Source organism: Achroia grisella, unplaced genomic scaffold (genome assembly GCF_030625045.1).
Source record: "Achroia grisella isolate CSIRO2021 unplaced genomic scaffold, CSIRO_AGI_Agris_v1 utg900, whole genome shotgun sequence".
Lineage (NCBI taxonomy): Eukaryota > Metazoa > Arthropoda > Insecta > Lepidoptera > Pyralidae > Achroia > Achroia grisella.
The window spans coordinates 1,658,882-1,679,208 of record NW_026713059.1 but is presented as its reverse complement, the minus strand read 5'-3'; the positions used below and the strand labels follow the sequence as shown (position 1 = coordinate 1,679,208).

Here is a 20,327-nt window from a genome sequence, read left to right as displayed (position 1 = left end):
GGAAAAATATTTATTTGTCGATAGATAGGATTTCAGAATGATAAAGTGAGAAAATTATTGGATTGAACAGGATAAGTGGTAGTCAGGGGGTGATTATCGATTGAAGTGGAAATTATCTGCGGATACTTACGCATATGTATCTTGTATAGAAACAATAAATAAGTTTATATTTCCAATATATATTTTTGTGTATATTAAGCTATTACGTTTAATAAATTTGAAGGAATATTATGATGCATTTTTAAAATGATAAAGTTTATGCAATTTAGTTTCTTTCATTTGTTTTATTAGGTTGTGGTAGAACCTATAAACAATGGATTAAAACAATCATCGAGGTCAAAGCAATAGCTATGCTTTCTTGACCACCTCGGTGATCAAGAATCAGTTCCGCATACTGCTTTCTTTCCAATGATTGCAGATTTGATTCCAACACAATACAAACATTTCTATATTACGTATTTATTTACATAAATAAAGTATTTATGTATGTATATTAGATATCTACTAATAAGTAGCAAAGCTTTACTGTGATTGAAACTACGTGTTTGTGTTGTTACCGATTATAAAAAAATATAGTAGATAACCAATTTTTTTAATATATAATTATAAAAATCCGTATTATAAGTATACGTAATAAAGCGAGCAGCTTTTTATACTAAAACAACACAAACAACTGGCCACTGCGTTGTTGGTTTTCTCTATTAGTGAGCTTGAAACCAAGCATTTTTATCGCAACCACTCCTAATGTGTTTGCTCAAAACCTTAGCGTAGTTAACAGAGAAACTGTAAGAGGGCCATAAGTACCATAAATCAATTAATACATCAAATCGACTTAACTCGCATCATCAAAGCAACTTATATTATGTCTCTCTTATACATAATTGTTCAATTTATTTCTATTGACACATCGACAGCCCGTAGGTAGACGCGTGATTAATAGAAACATGTAATAGAAATAGAAATAATCTTTATTCAAATAAACTTAATATAAGCACTTTTAAATAGTCATATTTTTTGTTTGGTAGAATGAAACACTCATTCAGAACACAGACTCATCATAAGAGAAATGATTGGGAATGAGGAAGAAACTTGCAAGTTGAGGTATATATATTAGAAATTATGTCTACTTTATTGATGCGTACAAAATACACAAACGTATAATAAATTAATCTAGAGGCTCAATTTAACCTCGTTTTTGTGCGTGCGTTGTTGTCTATTGTGAATATTTTATACCACTTCTTTTTTTAAAAGAGCATAAATATGAACACTTTATCTGGCATGTAAAACCATGAAACACCAAATAGTTTCTATAAAATAAAAAATAAAAAGCATATATTTTTTTAATTTGTTAAAATGCAATACACAACATGTATACAGCATACATTGTACAGAAAGGATTAACTTTTTAAATTATTCAAAGTTCTCGACGAACTAAATGATTACAATAAAATCACTTTCTATATTTATTAAGGAAGTCAAACGAAGGATTCTTCTATACGTAATGCGTCGAAATAAAACCTATTAGCTATTTCAACGGCCTCCGAGTTTCTAAATGTTGATATATTCATATTAAAGTTAGGCAACATTCGCAATCTATTTTCTAAACCTTCTCTGTTCATGTGTCAAAGATGTTCATCAAATATGATTTATTTACACGAGATGTAAATAGAGCGATGCAATACCTAAACTGTATTGTACATGCCCTTATATAACAGGTCATAGAAACATGTATGGCTCTTCTACTTATGTTCGAAGGTAAGATTTCTTTAACATTTCTTTATTATGCAGTACTGTTATGTTACATAGTGTCTGTTTATCTGATACATTGTTAAAGTTCAGCGAATGAACCGATTAAGGTCACCATTAGGGTTGCCATACTTAAAATATTCAGCATCAACCACTAAATATATCTAAAAACTAAATACATTCATTTAATGCATCATTTTCAGGCTTCGGTGGTCTAGCGGTTTAGCACACTGCTTTACTTATGGTCGCGGGTTCCATTCCTCGCACGCCACAGACATTTTTATTCATAATATGATTGTATGTATTGATTTATTGTTATGTTTGGTCTTTGAATTTTCTATGTATTCCCCAAGTGACATGTTAGTTAGATAACTTCGTCCTGACTTCACCACGACGATTTCTAGAGAGAACCTTATAGTGGTTGCTAGCAATAGAGTCACTAGTCCTAAATGTAGAGTAATTTATTACTCTTAAAGATTCATCTGAAGTTAGCACATATTGCCTAATACAACCAAAACCTTGATCCACTAACTGATAATGGAATCCAGCACCGTTATCGGTTCCATAGAGATATATATATATATATACCGGTAGACTGTGATGTAAGCGAGTTACTTCACGAGCGTAACATCTAGTACCGTTAAGGTTGATCGACCGCCCCTTTACTCCAAAAAAAACTGACAAGTACGAGTCACGCTTAGGCGCTAGGGGTTCCGTGAGAATAGAAACACTTAGATGAATATGAAAAGTATAAAAAAATATATTTTAAAACCAGTGCTTCGTCGGTGTGGATCACGACGCCATCTATTGAAGATGCTAAATAAAGTTGAAAAATAGAGAGTTTATACAACACCATCTATTATATTATTCACAAATTAATTAACCATCGTAGATCACGTATTTAAAATTAATACGACAACTATTTTACCTGAGAGGTAAATAAAAAAAAGATATTAATAATTATTTTTAGCCTATGTGTTGACACATATATATGTATTCTGTGAAACTCACTTATTTCGTCCTAATTTTTCTTTCTCGCCTTTTTACGTGATACTCTGACAAACAAACAGATAAACAGTCAAACAATCAGTTCACACATGGTTACGATTTTATTATACATATGTAAAGAACATAAAGATTACGATATATCCGTTAATTAAAAATGCATACTGCTAAATACGCTCTTGATTGTAAAAGTAAGTTTAGGTTTAAAGCAATTTTTTTATAACATAACCGAAACCAATGAAAATCTACAATATGTTGATTCCAAGCTAACTTTCCTTTGTGTAAGTTAAATGGCAAAGGAACACAGCAGATCAGCCCAGCTGATAAAAAATGATAATTATCTCAAACATACATTTGATCGATACTGATAGAGGTTTTATAGTTTGTAAGTTTTATGGAACAAATAAAAATTGTACTATCTGCAATTACCTAATAACCACCACTAGGTACCACAGATCAATTAACACTACTATTAGATAATTGAATCAAAATTGAATCTGTGTAACCTCTAAATGACCAAATGTTTATTTCACAAATCACACAATAAAAACAATAGTAATCCAACATGGCACATCGGTGTACTCAAGATACTGCAGCGTTGCCTCTTTGAATAGCCATATTTACTTTCTGGACAAAGTGGGAACCAGCTTTCGGGTCAATAGTATCTTGATGACCCGCGCTAACACGCTAGCTGAGCTGAGCTATGCACGTCAAAAACAGATTGGCTTCTGAGGCAAACTGTGAAGAAATTTTACCAAAAAATTGCTTTTAATGAGATGGGACAAAGCTTTCAAAATGAATATATGTTCCTAAAGTAGAAGAAATTGCACAATGTGATAAAAAAAAATATTTTATTGAGGCGAGACAAAACTTTCAAATTTAATCTATGCAAACAATTACTGCAATGAGCTGATGATGATGATGAAACAATAATTTGCAAATATGACCAGCTGAAAAAAAATATTATACAGAAATTATATTAATCACTAGTGATGCAAGTTAAGTACTAGTGATCAGTGTCTGAACCGAAAAATGACACCTTGTTTATTGTTTGACCTACAATTCTGCATTCTTTCATAACCGGATTAGGGCTTTTGATATCACTTCGGTATAATTTTAATATTTTATGAGGAAAATTTTAAGTTACGCAAGCGGCAGACTGGATGTAATCTGAATTGTAAATAGGGACTACGTATATCGATGTACGCCGGCGACGACACGGTGAGATTGAGATTTTAGGGTTCCTTCGAACACAAAAAATACAAGTATGGACGACTGTTACTCTTTAACGCAAAAACTACTGAAAGAATTTTGATGAAACTTTACAGTAATGTTACTTATGCATCAGAATATATATATATATTTAATTTAACGCGTGGAAAACCGCGAGGACAACTAGTTTCAAATATAAATAACTACTGATATTTTTTTTATTTATACTCCAATAGCAAAAATTACAGAACAAAAAAAATACATTCACTGATACAAAGGCGGTCTAATCGCTAAGCAATCTCTTCCACTACCTTTGGATGGATAGAGAAAGTAAAAATGAGGAAAGGGTAGGTGGCGCATATAATAAACATAAATAAATATATGTACTGATAGTTGTGATTAATTACCATAAATTATTTTACTTGTAATACCTACTAGTAAAAGAAATTACACTTGTAATATTTTTGTCACAGATTCTGACCCGGCTCGAAGGACTTATAATTTCTGCCTACACAGCTATTAATGTTATAATTAGAATAATCGAAGGTACGAAGATACAGAATATAGCCAACCATACGAATCACGTTAAAAAGGAGCAACCGGTTATACAGCTAGCAGCGATTTCGTCTTCAGAATGCATACTGGGAAAATGTCGCCATTGATCACATAACCACAGGTAATACCAATTATTAGAGATCAGAGAACAGTTACCACATTCCGACAGCCGATCTGTCATTATTTTGCTATTTCCATTAGTGCCTATTTAAAAATATAGATAACATATACCTCACACCCATAAATATTAAAATATATTTTATTATTTACATGTTCTATTCTATATTTATGGAGTTTCGTCTTTAACATTTATTTATGAACGTTTCCTGTAGACATAAGGAATATTGCAATTTGCTCAGTTCCATTATTTTTCTTTTAGTAAATGACGAACATTGAGCCAATGATAATATAATATTTTGGACTGAGTAGCTACTTACCAAAATATAGCTGACTAGAAACGTGCCATTTGTAATGAAATATTGAAAATACTGCATGAGTATTGTAAATTAGCCGTTTATTTAGCATTCTGAAATAACTTGAGTAAATATACTTGCATAACTTAAAATGAAGAGAAAAATATAACAAAAGATTCTAATTAAATATTACAAGCTGGCTACCAAATAAGTAGGTAACAAGCAAGTTCAGTTACAAGTTTTCCTTATTTTTTTAGCTTTTCTTTCTTTTTATATCCATATGTAATGGATTACAGCATATAGTATTTATAATTCTTATCAGCTATAAGACTACTGTGGTTATGAATAAGCCTTCTCACCGGATGACACAATTCGCTGGCACGCTTCTCGGGGACATTACTATGAACGGAATTATAAGTGACAATATTAACAAATTACGCAATGTCTATGACAGTTGCTTAACGTAACTTGGGTCAATTTAATACTCCACAACTTTACGTATCACGTATACGGACTACAGTGTAAAGCATTCGGAAATAATTCCGTATAATAAATACGCATATAAAACCGGTAAATTGAGACTCGTCTCAGACACCGAGGGTTCTGACCAAATAATTTAATATTTATATAAGTCTGATGATATCCTCAAGAAATAGATACTACCTATCAATGTTATGACTAATTCCTTGGTTGAAACTATATGCATATGAATTAAACCGTAAGTATATAGGTAACTATTTAAGTTTTTGCTGATTTCTTTTAAGAAATTATCTAGAGTTAAAAATATACAGGAATACAAAGCGATAAATAATCCTTTATTGTAATCAATTCAAATATCCAACCACAGTAAATGAAATTATAAAATAATATGGTATCTATCAATAACTGGCCGAAATACCATACTCCAATTAAGAGAAAGATATATTACATGTTATAACAAATAACTTGAAATTTTAGTTAAACTTTTGTACACACAAACATTATTGGCAAAAGTCTTAAAACTATTAAAAAAAATTAAGGAATCGACATGTATAAGTTGTTTCATATTAAATGTCAATGTCATTTTTGACATATCATCAAATTTACCACAGTACACAGGTAGTATACAGGTATACTGTCATAATTTATTTTTGTATAAACGGAAGTGTCTCTTTTTAATTACTTGCTCAGTGAGTACTTTTTTTAAATAGATTATTCATTAAAAAAATGTAATTAATATTATTTTTCAATTATGAGAAATCCATGATTCAATTTCAACTTACCAGTGACCAAATATAGTGAAAATTTACACATCTAATTTCTCAAAACTATGTTGACTCATTAAATTCTCATTTGTAATGCTATCTAATTACAGAGTTATGGAACAACCAAACAAAAATGCCTCGGAAGGCATAGTGGTGAGTAGATTTCATATTAAATTGATTAATGAGGGTGTATACACACCATTTGGTATATGTTGACTCTAGTGGACGATGATAGTGTGGGCATGAGGACAGATGCATTTCCAACATCCAATCACACCTTATCTTGACGAATACACAAGGTATTAAGTATAATAGTTTCTACTCTATTAGTTTGATAATGTACAGGATAGGACCTACTATCAATTCCCCTGTAAACTAATTTAAATGTGTGATAATAGAAGTTCAATATGTTTTTAAATTTGTTTATTTTTATTAAGTAATATATTATACTAATATACTTTTTTTATATAAAGTGTCAATAGAATACTATCACATAATAATATAATGTAGTTATGATGTGGATATCTTGAGTATTCATGCTTACTCCATCCATAGTGTAGCAATATGATGGGCCGGATTATTAAACTTTCTAAAATATATATTGCACTCAAGCAATGAGGATTGGTTTGATCATACTCATGAATTGATTCTGCTTGTAGGGATTGGACTGCCCTTATCACTTCAACTTATTTTTTTTGTTACTCAACCAACTATATGTTTAATATTTTGGCTATATAGAATAAATGCTATTTGGTAGTTAGTATCCTACACATTTTTACTTAAACATTACTACATTTGTTTAAAAGAACAACTACAATGTTTCTCTCTGCTTGTGCTGACACTGCTACCTGAATGGGTAGTATAGTAAAAAATGAGTATGACTATTCAAAACAGCTAACATTGTAAGTCTGTCTGTCTGTTTGTTCTTGTTTAATTTCTGAAATGGCTGGACTTGTATTCGAATGTTATAAGAATAGCTTAGGCTACTTCTAATTTAGAAGATTTAGTTATATTAATTAACAAGCAATTTAAATTCCATCTAGATAAACCTACAAAATTTAACGGTTTAAATAAATCTCTTGTTTATAGCCATTGGGAATAACTCCACTGAATGATTCAAACTCTGAACTGAACCAGCCAAAATCTGAACATGAATGCCCAATATGCTGTCATTGGTTGAGAGATCCAGTGCAAACCTCATGTGGACACAGGTTCTGCATTGATTGCATAGTGCCTTGGATCAAGTAAGTATGTTCTAGTGAAAAAACTGTCAATTTCAAAATATTGCAAATACAGACAATTTCTAGACCCATTTTGAAACCACCACTATTCTAATAGAATAACTAATACTGTATACTATGATTGAAATCATAGTATACATACAATATTAGTACTGTATACATAATACAGTATTATTATAAATAAGAAATATATTAATTCTATAATAATAGAAGTTTCAGTAACAGATTGATCCTGCACCTATTTATATCCATAACTGTGGCTGATGACTAACTGTATTATAGGTTTTGGGGATTCTTTATTCAGCACAATTAGTACAAATATTGTTTTTTTCTCTTTTGCAAAATGTAATAACTTTAAAATACTTTTTAATTAGTAGTTACAAACTTGTGCATGTAATGACATTAAAATGTAAATCAAACACATTTATATCAATTGATAATAAAATATTTATGTATAAATGTGATACTATTACATTTATTTATAATTTTTGTGATATCAGTGCGCACTGGTGCTTAACAACTTTGATTTTTTAAAGTGGTAAAATAGATAAATACTTTATTTTGTACATATTACTATTACAGGAACAGTGGTTATTGTCCATTGGATAATGACAAGCTGGGCATGGAGAATATATTCCCAGACAACTTTGTCAAACGAGAGATACTGAATCTCACATTGAGTTGTCCAAATAGTAGCAAAGGTAGGTTTATACTTTTAAATAATTATAGAAGTATTAGGATAAATCATAGACATAACTGCCAGTATTCATATGGATGATAATTGGCAGGATGATAAGATGAGCATGATATGAAGGTCAGTTTAGCCCATCAGTTAAATACACATATTTGTCATGATGGTTTGCAGGTTGAACCACACAGAGGACAAACTCACATGGTTAGTTTGCTAGCAATGGCATTTTTAGTCAACATTACTATCCTACTACTAACCCCCTTTCCCACAAAAATATCAGTATCATACTACTGCTGTACATACTATTGTAAGTATATGAGATAGCAAGACCAGGGTCTATCACCTACCTTCGGAACTGAAGAGGGTTGACAATACGCATGTGACACCCTTGGTATTTCAGGCGTCCACAAGCTATGATCGTCCAAGCGTCCATTTACCAGCAGATGCATCGTATGCTTCATTACCACCATTCTTACATTACGTTAAAATAAGGAATGCATTGTATTTAAGAAACACAGAAAATATTTGTCTATTATGTATTTTGAGCCTTATTCTCAATTATTAAATATTATAATAACATTTCAGGTTGTAAAGCAACCGTCAGTCCTCTGGACTTTGAGTCCCACCTAGAGTCATGCAAGTACAATCTTCCGCAGACATCTTCACAGCCCGAGATCCGGGTGCCATGCTCTTTCCATGCGGTCGGCTGCAAGGAAACATTTAACACTGAAAATGATATGAGCAATCATTTGAACAATGACACACAGAATCATTTAAGTGTGAGTTAAATCAATGGTACAGATATTAATAGTGACTTAACAAATGTTATAGATGGTGTCAGAGACATTGCCATCTGCTGACATCTTGGTGAACGCAACACTTGACATTTCCACATTTCACTGGATATATCGATCCCCGTTTGAATGTAATAATAATAATAACCAGGGTTGTCACCGGTGTGTTGTTTACACACTAGGTTGAGCGGAGCGCGTTTATTCTTAAAAACTCGACCTTGACCGATCGGAGTTTTTTGTGTTACCGTCGATGAAATTTTGGTCTCGATCGGTCAAGCAGTATAGTTACAAAGAATGCAAATCTGATCACTAAGATCATTACAATTTTTTTATTTCAGATCGGTCTTTGAACTAGTGTAAATCTGATCTCTAAAGCCCTATTTACACTCAGCCCGAGTGAGCAGGGAAGTGAGCAGCGCCAATTCCCATGCCATTGGCGCTGCCACTCGCGCCGCCCGGCGCTCCCTCGATTGTAGATTTCGTGCTCGAGTCAAAAGATTGACAGCGCGAGTGGCAGCATATGTTTACATTCAGCCGTCTCGCTCAGTTGTCGCCCGGCAATATTTCTGGCAGCGCGAGTGGCAGGGGAAGCGGCTGAATGTAAACGTATCATAAGATCGCTCCGCATTTCGCGCTCCGCTCAATAATATAATTTATTTTCTCTACAAAAACATTGATATAATATACAGTGATAAAGAGCCACTTGGGCATATAAATTTTAATGCCAATGTATAAATTTGTGCAGAACTGGTGCCTGGTGTGTATCCGAAAAACCAATGCCACAGGTCACCGATGCCCCCAGTAGATTTTACGTTCTAAGATTTATGCAGTATGTATGAATCAGACGAGGGATCGATCGAAAGGATCAGCTTAGTTCGGGACTACTATGAATTGTCTTGGTTTATTATTATTCTTATTATCTTTATTATACTTGCTAATTCATAACGCTGACAATGGTATCTGATTGAACAGAGATTAAGTGCGGTTTCTATGTTGATTGTCGCATGCCTAATCCTTGTTAATGTAAATTTAATTAAAACAATATTTATTTAAAAGTTCTTTAAATAAATATTGTTGTGTACACACAAGTTTCTTGCTCATTCTTCTTGTGATGAGTCTGCATTCCGAATGAGCGGTAGAATATTTTTTTTTTAATAAAATATTTCTATTTCTCGCAGTACCTAATGAACGCATACTCAGAGTTAAAGATGAGCAATGACATGTCTAATGCAAACATCGACGCTAAAGAGCAAGAAGCGATGGTGCTGTGGGACGCACCCGATAAAAACAATCCGGAGGCATCCTCGGCGCCACTCAACAACACCAGCGCCCTAATCAGGTATTTTATTTTTATATAACTAAAATGTTAAACATACAGCATTGCCTATTCATTCACAACTCTGACTAATACTCAAAAAAGTTTGTTAGGTCAAACCTGGGTGACATATTTGTTTTGTAACAATGTATTCCTGTGAAGGAAATACCGATGTTAAAGCGAAATATGACCATTTCTACTCGATCTGGGATAATAGTGAGGATATATTACTCTAATTATTTTATGAAAATATAAACATGTTTGAAAGTGATAACTGTCCCCTCTATATATGAACAGTACATGAATATGAAGAACATATGTAGCAAAATATATAGATCTCCACCATACCTGAGAAATAAGTTGCCAAGTCTGTACCCTGTAATATCTGTGCTGCGTTTTATCTATCAAACTAAACTGCTTGGTGACAGAAATAGGTGAGGCGGCTCTGCCTACGCCACCGACTTTGTCTAACATCTACCACGCTAATATTGTACTAACATACTTATATTATAAACATGAAATCATCTATCTATCTATCTATAGATAGATTATATATCTATTCTATCAAACTTTATTTGTAATATACAGTGAAGAAAAGACAATATATTAAAAACACATGTATAGTTACAATAAGGAGGCCTTATTGCTTAAAGTAATCTTTACAATCTGTGTGTTTCTGATCGTTACGTTTGACCGGATGTTAATTAAATCATAACCTGAAATTAAATTGTATAGCAAAATCGGACATATGCTGTCTTTTAATTAAAAAAACAGAGTTAGTAGGGTTAAAAATAGTTTTTTTAATGGATGATAATGAAATGATATACCCTCCTATTCTAACGGCTCACACTGGCGTGGCACCAAAAGGTTGATAGGATAAGCATGAGGTCAGGTCAGTTAGCCCATCGTGGATAACCGCATGGAAATCAACTTGACTGTATCATGGCTAGCAATGTAGATATGTATAAATATATATATATATTTCAGGTCAGTCTTTGAACGAGTCGTTATATTAGAACAGAGAAACCGCGAGCAGGCGATCTGTATCGCCAATTTGACCAAAAAAGTGGATGTACTGTCCGCACTTACTAACTATAACCACGTGCGCTACTGCATGGGCAATTATATATGGAAAATAGAATGCTTCAAGGACAGACTGCAAAAGATGTCACAGAACCACAACAGTATGCTGTACAGTCCTGGATTTTATACGTCGCCTTATGGTTACCGGTAAGTTGCTGTTCAACTGTTATTCTTTATTTGTAAAACATGTGTGATTACATAAATTATGTTATGAAGTACTGATCCTCCGAAAACTCTTGTAACTTTTTTGTTTGTAATTAAACAAACAAAATTTGAAGTAAAGCTTACCATAATTAATGTAAAGAGCGCCCTAATATATTATGGTCCGTAAGCCAGGAACAGTTCCAGGTGACCAATTTCCTCCGGGTACAAAAGTACTAAGATGGTTAAGATAATTGTTTTATAAAGCCTAATGACAGTCAGCTGCGGTTCCGAGGGACAGGTGAGGAGTAACACCCTTACAAACATGTAAAAAAAGTAATTTCCATTAAATATAACCATGAAGGTTTTTTATTCACATTTGACCAATTCCAGTTACATAAAAGAAAAAAGAAAATCAAACCGCTGTTGTTCACAGATTCTGCCTGCGTCTCAACATATCACCACAAAATCCTCAGTGCTTTGCTCTCCACGTGCATATGATGAGATCAGAACACGACAACTCTCTGGAATGGCCGTTCAACGGTCGCATATCATTCGCCATGATCAACCAATATGACTCTGATAAAACGCAGAAGGACACAATGATGTCTATATCTCATCTAACGGCGTTCAAGAAACCCACGCTGGATATATGCCCTAGAGGCTTCGGGTATACTACGTACGCGATGATCGAGGATGTTGTAGACAATGGTTTTGTGAAGGATGACACTTTAATAATTAGGGTACAGATCAAATGTGTATGACATGAGGAGTGAATATTTTTTTAATACTGGGTATGAGAAATGACCTCCGCATGGAAAATCGAAGACATAATTATATATATTTATATGAGGACCCTTATTGCAGATCGAAAAAATTACTATTTCTGGCAGACCAGTTACCAATATTTATTAACATTGTTTAGTTAACAATATTTGTACTTTATAGCTAGGGAATATACTACCGCTTAAAATTATGTGACGTTGAAATGCTGTTCAGCAAATTAAATTGCTGACATACCGACTCCAGTACCGTTTGCCGGCTCCAATTGTTTTCGAACCAACCAGGAACACATAGAAAATGCGCTAAAACCTAAATCCAAACTAGTCCAGCTGTTTAGGAGATAGAGTAGACAAACACACGCACAATAAAATGTACGTTGTTCAAGTCAATATTACGCGATTAAAATTTGTGTTAAAATAATGGAGTAAGTTTTCACCATAAAAAAAGTTTTTTTTAAATTTATATTCTACTTAATTGAATTGCCTTACTGTATCATGCTACAATCTACCGGTATATAGTGTCAACTGTAATGAGTACAAAATGGCCGAATGCAGGCGACTCAATACATACAATACCTTCTCAATCATCGTTATTCTTGTTTATTATATTTTCTATACCGTCATTAATATATGTAGCTATTAAGATACAAAGTATACTTTGTGTACTCAGTATTGAGTATTATTTGTTTTTATGTTATTTATGTGGAGGAGTATTTCATCTCAACAACTAGATTGTGTGACAACATTATGGTATATATATTGAGTCGCCATTTAAAACTAGTTATCTATAAATGATTACGACACCAGAAATGCATATGCTTATATATACCTTTCTAAAACCTATCGATTCTAAAAGCACTATTGCCCCATATTCAATAGTAATTTTAGAAAAACCTAGTCTTAAGAGCAAAATTCAGAACTGGTATTTCTTCTGCATCTGATGTATTGAATTTATATTGGTGCTATAAAGTGAGACTTTTCTAATGATGAAAGGACAAGTGCCATAGTTAAACATGGACTTGATTTTCATTCAATAATATCGTTCTTTCTATTAAAGTGTCGATATTGAAGATGTAGAAAAAATATGTTATTATTTCTCTTTAGATTATATATAGGTATAACATATTGTAATGTATTGAACGTATTCTAATCTATATTCCGTCCATTTTAAAAAATATATTTAATTGTATTATTAAATTTTATAAAAGTATTTAATAACATAACAGTATTTCTTGTAATCTTTTAATTATGTGATTAAGTATACATATACATTCCAGTGTCACATTTTTATATTGTAATTATTATACTTGAGAATATTAATATTGCTTTTGCGATAGTAACTGTTCTTTTTATACCACCATTATTTATAAAACCGCCTATCTTATAAATCTGCTTTAACTATTTAATGGTTCTTTTCTGGCCAAGATTATTCTTCGTTTTCAAGAGATAAAAATACTTATCGTTAAAATAGGCTTATATAAATCACATGTGACATTAGAAATTTTTGTTCATTAGTTGAATAATAATGTTAGTTCTTTTTATGAGTGTAGTAAATAAGTACAATGTTAAAAATGTGTGCTATAAAAGATTATTATTTTTATATTTGTGATATTTATTTTTTTGTTCAATAAAATTAATATTATACCAAATGTGACCATAATTCAATTCTATCTTTAGAATCGATCAATAAACAATCTTACCTCCTCATTATTTATAACAAATATATTACTGTAAAATTGTTCTTGTTTTATCTCGCAATGAAGTTAATTACGATTAATATAAATATAGGGTAGGTACTCACAAATAACAACGCAGATACTTGAGAATTTATATTGTTGTATTGGTAATGCAGGTCTTACAAAATAATATAAATCGACTTACGTACTAGACATCTTAGTAAAATATAGGAATTTAGCTTACAAGTGTATAAATATACTAAGGCTAGCGATTAACATCCTTATCACATGCAACCATCACATAATTGTCTCCATCGAAGTGACAACAAAAACTCGTAGTTTTGCAAGACTTCTTGTTATAACCTGACCGGCACTCAGCTGTGGCATTAAGTACCACACTTCTGTGCTGTGGTAGTCGTGTATGATTGTAGAAAATGCTATATAGAAACGCACTCCGCCAAAAAAATAACAGGGAATACACGTTTCTATCTCATTCAGAATTTTTGAATACAGTTGACGTGAAGCAACTTAAACAGAACTTGAAAATTCTAATTGAACGTAGAACTATACTCCGTACACTACAACATGGTATGCAACTTTGATAGAACTGTATTTTATTTAATGTTTATTGACATTTACAGACAGAACAATTGAATGTCCACCTGGAACATGCTATAGCGAGCGGAGTATACTCAAAACTCGCATTAAAACTAAATAGTGTTTGTAAAATAATAATACAATATAATGCCAGTACAATAAATTGGTCAGATTATGAAAATTATATAAAAATAATATAGATTTCATTAAGTATGTACATTTTTTACCATCTTATAATTTCTACTATACATGGCACATACTTTACACTTATGTACCTATTTCTTAACTTAGTGTCTGACCGAACTTTCAGCTTGGACCAATTACGGCGCAAAATTTGAGAGAATCTGTTTCTTTTCAGTTTCGACAACAAATATATCATACTAACTAATTAATAACTTTGTTGTATATATCATTTTCGACTAATATTCAAGATCACGAGAAATAGTGTCAGATTCATTTCAGTTGAATAAATTGAGCTACATCAAAATCATAGTTTTCACAGTTATATAACTATATCAAATCTCGAAAATTATACATATATGTATTTATAAATACATAAAAAAAAATCGAGTTTTCCGCCGAAACTGAAAGCATTTATCCGAAAATCGGTTTCGGTCGCTTTACCTAAATTCGGTTAGACACTACCGATATCTTTTAGTACAGTACCGTTAGTCCTTATCCATACAAGCCTCTTGCAGAGAATAAAGGTCATAACTTCTGATGATATTGAACTATTGATAATAAAATTAATAACGATAAATGTTTTCCTAGTACGACTTGCAAATTAACATGATTTTTTTATTATTTCAATATTTGCTACTTTTAATAAAATTTAAGTAAATGTGATAATTTTAACAAATCTCAAGTGCACACAACACATGCATGTGAATTAATATTAGTTTCCATTAAGTAGAAAAGAAGCAATACACCTGCTTATATACTATTTTCTTTCATATTTTAAATGTTATCTGTTTTCTTATGAGACCATTTATAAAAAATATATCAATTGTTTTCAATTTTAACTTTGGCATCGCCTATTATAAATGAAACCCACTCGGTGGTTCAAATTTACTGTGCAGACTTCAGTCTATAATATTTGGGATTTACTTCACACATTTTCCTTTACATTTTTTTTATTGTATTTTCCGCATATAAAATCTACACTTCAAAAATTCTAGCATCAATTGTCTTAGACCATATATAACTTCTATATTAACCACAGGAAAAAGAAGTAGATAGAAATATAATAAGAAATTAATTAGAAAACCACTATCACCAACACGCACGCATACCCCTCGACACATATAAACAAATGTATTAATTTGCTACGTAGCCAGTCAAATAAATATAATTCTTCGTGTCATGAAACAGATTTGTTATTCGTTTGTTCAAATTGTTCAGATACAAATGTGTAATATCGCGTAGTATTGCCATGCTCTCCTATAGATCTACTATACCTACCTACTTCTTTTGATCTGTGGTACTAAGTATGTACGCATAATTAATTCATAGTACATTACTAAATTAGGGCACCTACCTTACTGTTATTCTAATAACAATTTTAGATCAAATAATATCAACTGACTATAACATTCGACGCTTAATTACTTTCTAAATACATGCATATACAATAAATCATGCCTAGCTCTCATTGAGGTGAGCAAGATTAAAAGAACGCCATACCATCCGATGCAAATCTCTTTGCCCAATTATATTATATTAATGAAAACAAATGACTACGATATAATGGCGCCATTACTAATGTATCATTCTCCAAACGTATTCTAAAATTGTAATGTCGAAGGTTTACTTCGTTTGAACGGGATAACATTTGTTAAAAATATGTAAGGCTGCTTTTTATTCGCGTCTTTATTAAACCCAAGTATAAACTTGAGTTCAATCTATTTTCTATTAACTTTACTTTACTTGACATAATAATACGTCCGTATATCACATAACAATTGTAGATTAAGGGATAAGTTTAGGGAATGGTACCTCAGGCTCAACGTCATTATTTAACATAAGCAAAATATTTTACATTACACTTCATTTCTTTGATAAGTACATTGCTAAGTTTTTTATAAATTTACCAATACACAATTTTCTTATATTTCATCTAGCAATATTCAGAAATTAAATAATTATTCATAAATAAGAAATCATTAACATAAGGAAGACTCGTACAACGGAAGGAAGCGGTCCGTTTGTTTCAAATAAAATAAACATAATATGTGACATGATATGACGATTTATTATTAATGAAATTGGAATGTTTGATAATAAATACAACAAAAAGTAATTTCCAATAGCTTACTCGGTGGCACCGCGTTTCCAAAACATAATAAAATTTTCAAACTTTTCACCGTTGTACACATTATAATACGCGGCATATTTACCATGATTATATCAATTATCCCAAGTAGATTGCTGTGACAGTGTCGAAATATCGTTAGCTAGATCATAATTACGGGAAATATCCCGTTATTGTGTTCAGTGATATTTTTATTCTTCTGTATACATCATATTGAACATGTTTACACCAACGTAACGCGTATTGTTCAATGATACACGTAAATTTCCCATTATGGAATCGGTTTTGTCCAAAACATGGTATGAAACGTGTTTCATTGCTTATGCAGTTATCTAGACAGAAGGGTATAAATCTTATCAATTTATCCGTAAAGTAAGATTTCTATATCTCATGCATAATGGTATTGTACAAGACGATATGCCAAAAATTTTATGAAAACGAGATAAAATTGCTGCAAATCTGACGTTGTTCCTTTGATTACATCTATAAATTCCTCCATTTAACCTACTCAATTTTACAATTTCTACTTCATATCACAGTTATGATAAACAAATGCAAGGATAGTTATTAAAAGAATCAAGTGGATAATCAAAACTGACCTTAAAAACATGAGAAATGCAAATAAAGAATTTAATATGCTTCTTCTAACTATAAAAAACTAGGTACACATAATAATTATCTGAACTGAATTGTGCAACAATATTACTAATAATTATTATCAAGATTTATTAACTGTTCCCCTGTTGTCATAATGTGTCTTACATGAAGTCTGTAAAATTTTATTTAATAAAATTGATTAAATACGGAAAAGAAAGTTTTTCGTTACCAGTTTAAAAACAGTGTTTCAAATGAGAATTATTATTATTAGCGTTACACAAATAAGCTGTGGTCTCTGTCAAATTGAACAAAATTATTATTAATATATTGTAAGTTTAAAAAGATATACCTACTGAATATATTATAGATTTCATATAAAATTTTATAATCTATATAATAAATATAATTTACATTAAGGGTGCGCTCGAAATAGACGAATAAATCGCATCATAGATAGAATACACCTAATTGAAACTTTGAATTTCAACGCCATCTGCCTGTACGTCTATATAAAAGTACATTATCGATATTGGTATAGATAATATATAGTTTTTCATAAATTATTAATTCTAAACTTTAGTTATATAAATGCTACACAATATCCGTATTAAAAATAAGCAATTAAATTTGACGGCTCTCTTTTTCGTTTTAATATTGTATAGGAAACAATTAACTTTTTGTTGCTAGCGACCTGAATATGGAATTAGTATCTATCAATAAGACATTTTTGATTGAGATAGTTTTTTAGTTTTACCATACTGCATTTGAAATGTTAGAGATTTTTATGAGAATTATAAAATTGTTAATTGAAATATTAGAGGTTTTTATGAGAATGATAAAATTGTTAATGATATCATGAGATAAAAATTTTTAACAGTACTAAATTATACATTTAATAGTCTTGCAAATGTTGAAATTTGATAGTGGTTTTTTTTTAATTTTACCTGCTATGTATATATTATCACATTAATTGTACGTGAGTTACTTATCGAGATTATATACATATTTCTTCCAGTCTGTGTGTACATACTGTTTTATTTCGCTACCGACTAGGATCACCATCTCGATTTGTTTGGACTGTCCAACATTTTTGGATTTATTCGTAATTTACTTACATGAAAAATTATTATATGAAATTTAATGTTCAATGAATTTAGAACAATGATATTAAATCGAATCCTGATAAATACATGCCATTACTATAATTTCGTAATTAAAATATACAGATTTTAAATAGTTTTATAATGGCAATCCTATTATCAACACTGTCCCTGCTGCTGCCTGAACAAAGCGTCTGCATAGTCATGTTGTGCAATCAATTCCGCGACGCCATTAATTAGTCATACGATGTTTTTATCCAACATAATACTAACATTGTCATATTACCGCTAATTGCGCCTTTCTATCATAGTACCGCATTGCATTCCACCTACAATTACTTTGTACAACCAGCTTAAAACAACCAATAAACTGAATTTGTAACCATTTAAACCTCATGTTTTTGTATGTATTAATTTAAGGAGCTCTTATTTCAAAAAATACTTAATCCTGTTAGCCGCAGCTGAATTTTACAACTTCACCGTCGAAAATGGGGCGTCTGCAGACAGCATTCTAAACCCACTACAAGTTCTTAAAGTCAACCCCCTGACTGATAGATACGACTTTAGTTTGAGGACACTGTGAGGGGTTCGAACCTGGACTCAGGCCATCGTAACTACGATCCCCTGCCTCATTCCTCTAACAAAGGGTACACGTAGCATTTTCAATCATCATAAGTCGCTTCTCCGATCTTATTAATAGAAAAACTGATGTTAGGAGGTGTTTTAGATGTCTTGTTACGTTAAAAAGTTCTTTACGGTATGGGAATAGTCCCCCACTTTTATCGTGCATTTATATTTATTTTAGAGAGGGATGCTGAATTTTAATGTCCAGTGCGTACTTAATGCATTGCAACTGTTTTCTTACAACGTACATTAAAAAAGTACTTGAGGTTCTTTTTACAATTCCTTGTTTGCTTATAAATGTGAACGTTTAATAGATAACCTAAATAATATTAATACATTTAATACACACCCACATCAAGCATTTTCTTATCTTCCCACATATGGCCTTGACACGCTTCTATTTATCGGATATGTTACAGTTTAATAAAATACATTTTATTATATTTACTTCCCTGACATGAGATAGCCAGAGAGAACCGAGTTCCAACGGGAGCTGAACTAAACCTACAATATCTTGGCTTGTATGGTCCATGAACACCAAAGACTTGTGACTTCCGATATCACATCCCTGACTTTATTTATTTATAACCATGACTGGCTATCGAAATTTTGTTTCTTTAAATAACAATAAGAATCCAATACACACGCTTGCAGTACTATAGAATTATCCTCTCACGTTCTTTAGAAACTGTTGTGAAAGAGATGAGAGGATTGTAAGTAATGGACTCTTGGTCTATTACTAACAATGCAACCTGAGTCACAGTGAACTATAAAGTTAATTGTGGAACTGGCAGTTGATAGGATGCGGATGACCTCAACCTAATAACTGCCACTGGCATCTTACCAGCCTATCTATATTGCAGATGGACTCTCTATTCCATCTTCGTGTACAAAAATCCCTTGTGTCTTAAGTCACAATTATTAGATACTATAACATTAGAAACAATAACAGTGATAACGTTTCACTGTCAGTGGGCCATTAGGTGATTTACGTGTTAAACAGAACTGCTGGAATCTCCTGGGAAGTGCAGCAGGTTATCGCCACTGCAGCTGGGCGTGGGTGACGATGGAGGGTCGAGGGATGCGCGGGATGCAGAACTGAAGCTACTCGAGCTCAACTCTTCAGGTTCTGCCTCGTAGCGACCACTGCCAGTTATAGCTGGAATTGAAGTACGTATTCTTTTAATTCTTCAGAAACTT

General features: G+C 31.9%; 1 protein-coding gene across 1 annotated transcript; it reads left to right on the top strand.

Moving 5' to 3' along the window:
* Positions 1-6,029: 6,029 nt before the first annotated feature.
* LOC131853245 (TNF receptor-associated factor 6) lies at positions 6,030-12,330 on the top strand. Its single transcript, XM_059204087.1, has 8 exons — positions 6,030-6,100; positions 6,286-6,328; positions 7,265-7,419; positions 7,999-8,117; positions 8,693-8,886; positions 10,080-10,240; positions 11,204-11,446; positions 11,877-12,330. The coding sequence occupies exons 2-8, from the start codon at positions 6,290-6,292 to the stop codon at positions 12,202-12,204; spliced, it is 1,239 nt and encodes a 412-aa protein (XP_059060070.1). The 5' UTR covers positions 6,030-6,100; positions 6,286-6,289; the 3' UTR covers positions 12,205-12,330.
* The last annotated feature ends 7,997 nt before the right edge of the window (positions 12,331-20,327 follow it).

Coding starts and splice junctions, on each gene's coding strand:
- LOC131853245 (XM_059204087.1), top strand. CDS start 6,290: ATGGAACAACCAAACAAAAATGCCTCGGAAGGCATAGTG. Junction 8,118..8,692: donor TTGTCCAAATAGTAGCAAAG/GTAGGTTTATAC, acceptor ATAACATTTCAG/GTTGTAAAGCAACCGTCAGT. Junction 8,887..10,079: donor ACACACAGAATCATTTAAGT/GTGAGTTAAATC, acceptor TATTTCTCGCAG/TACCTAATGAACGCATACTC.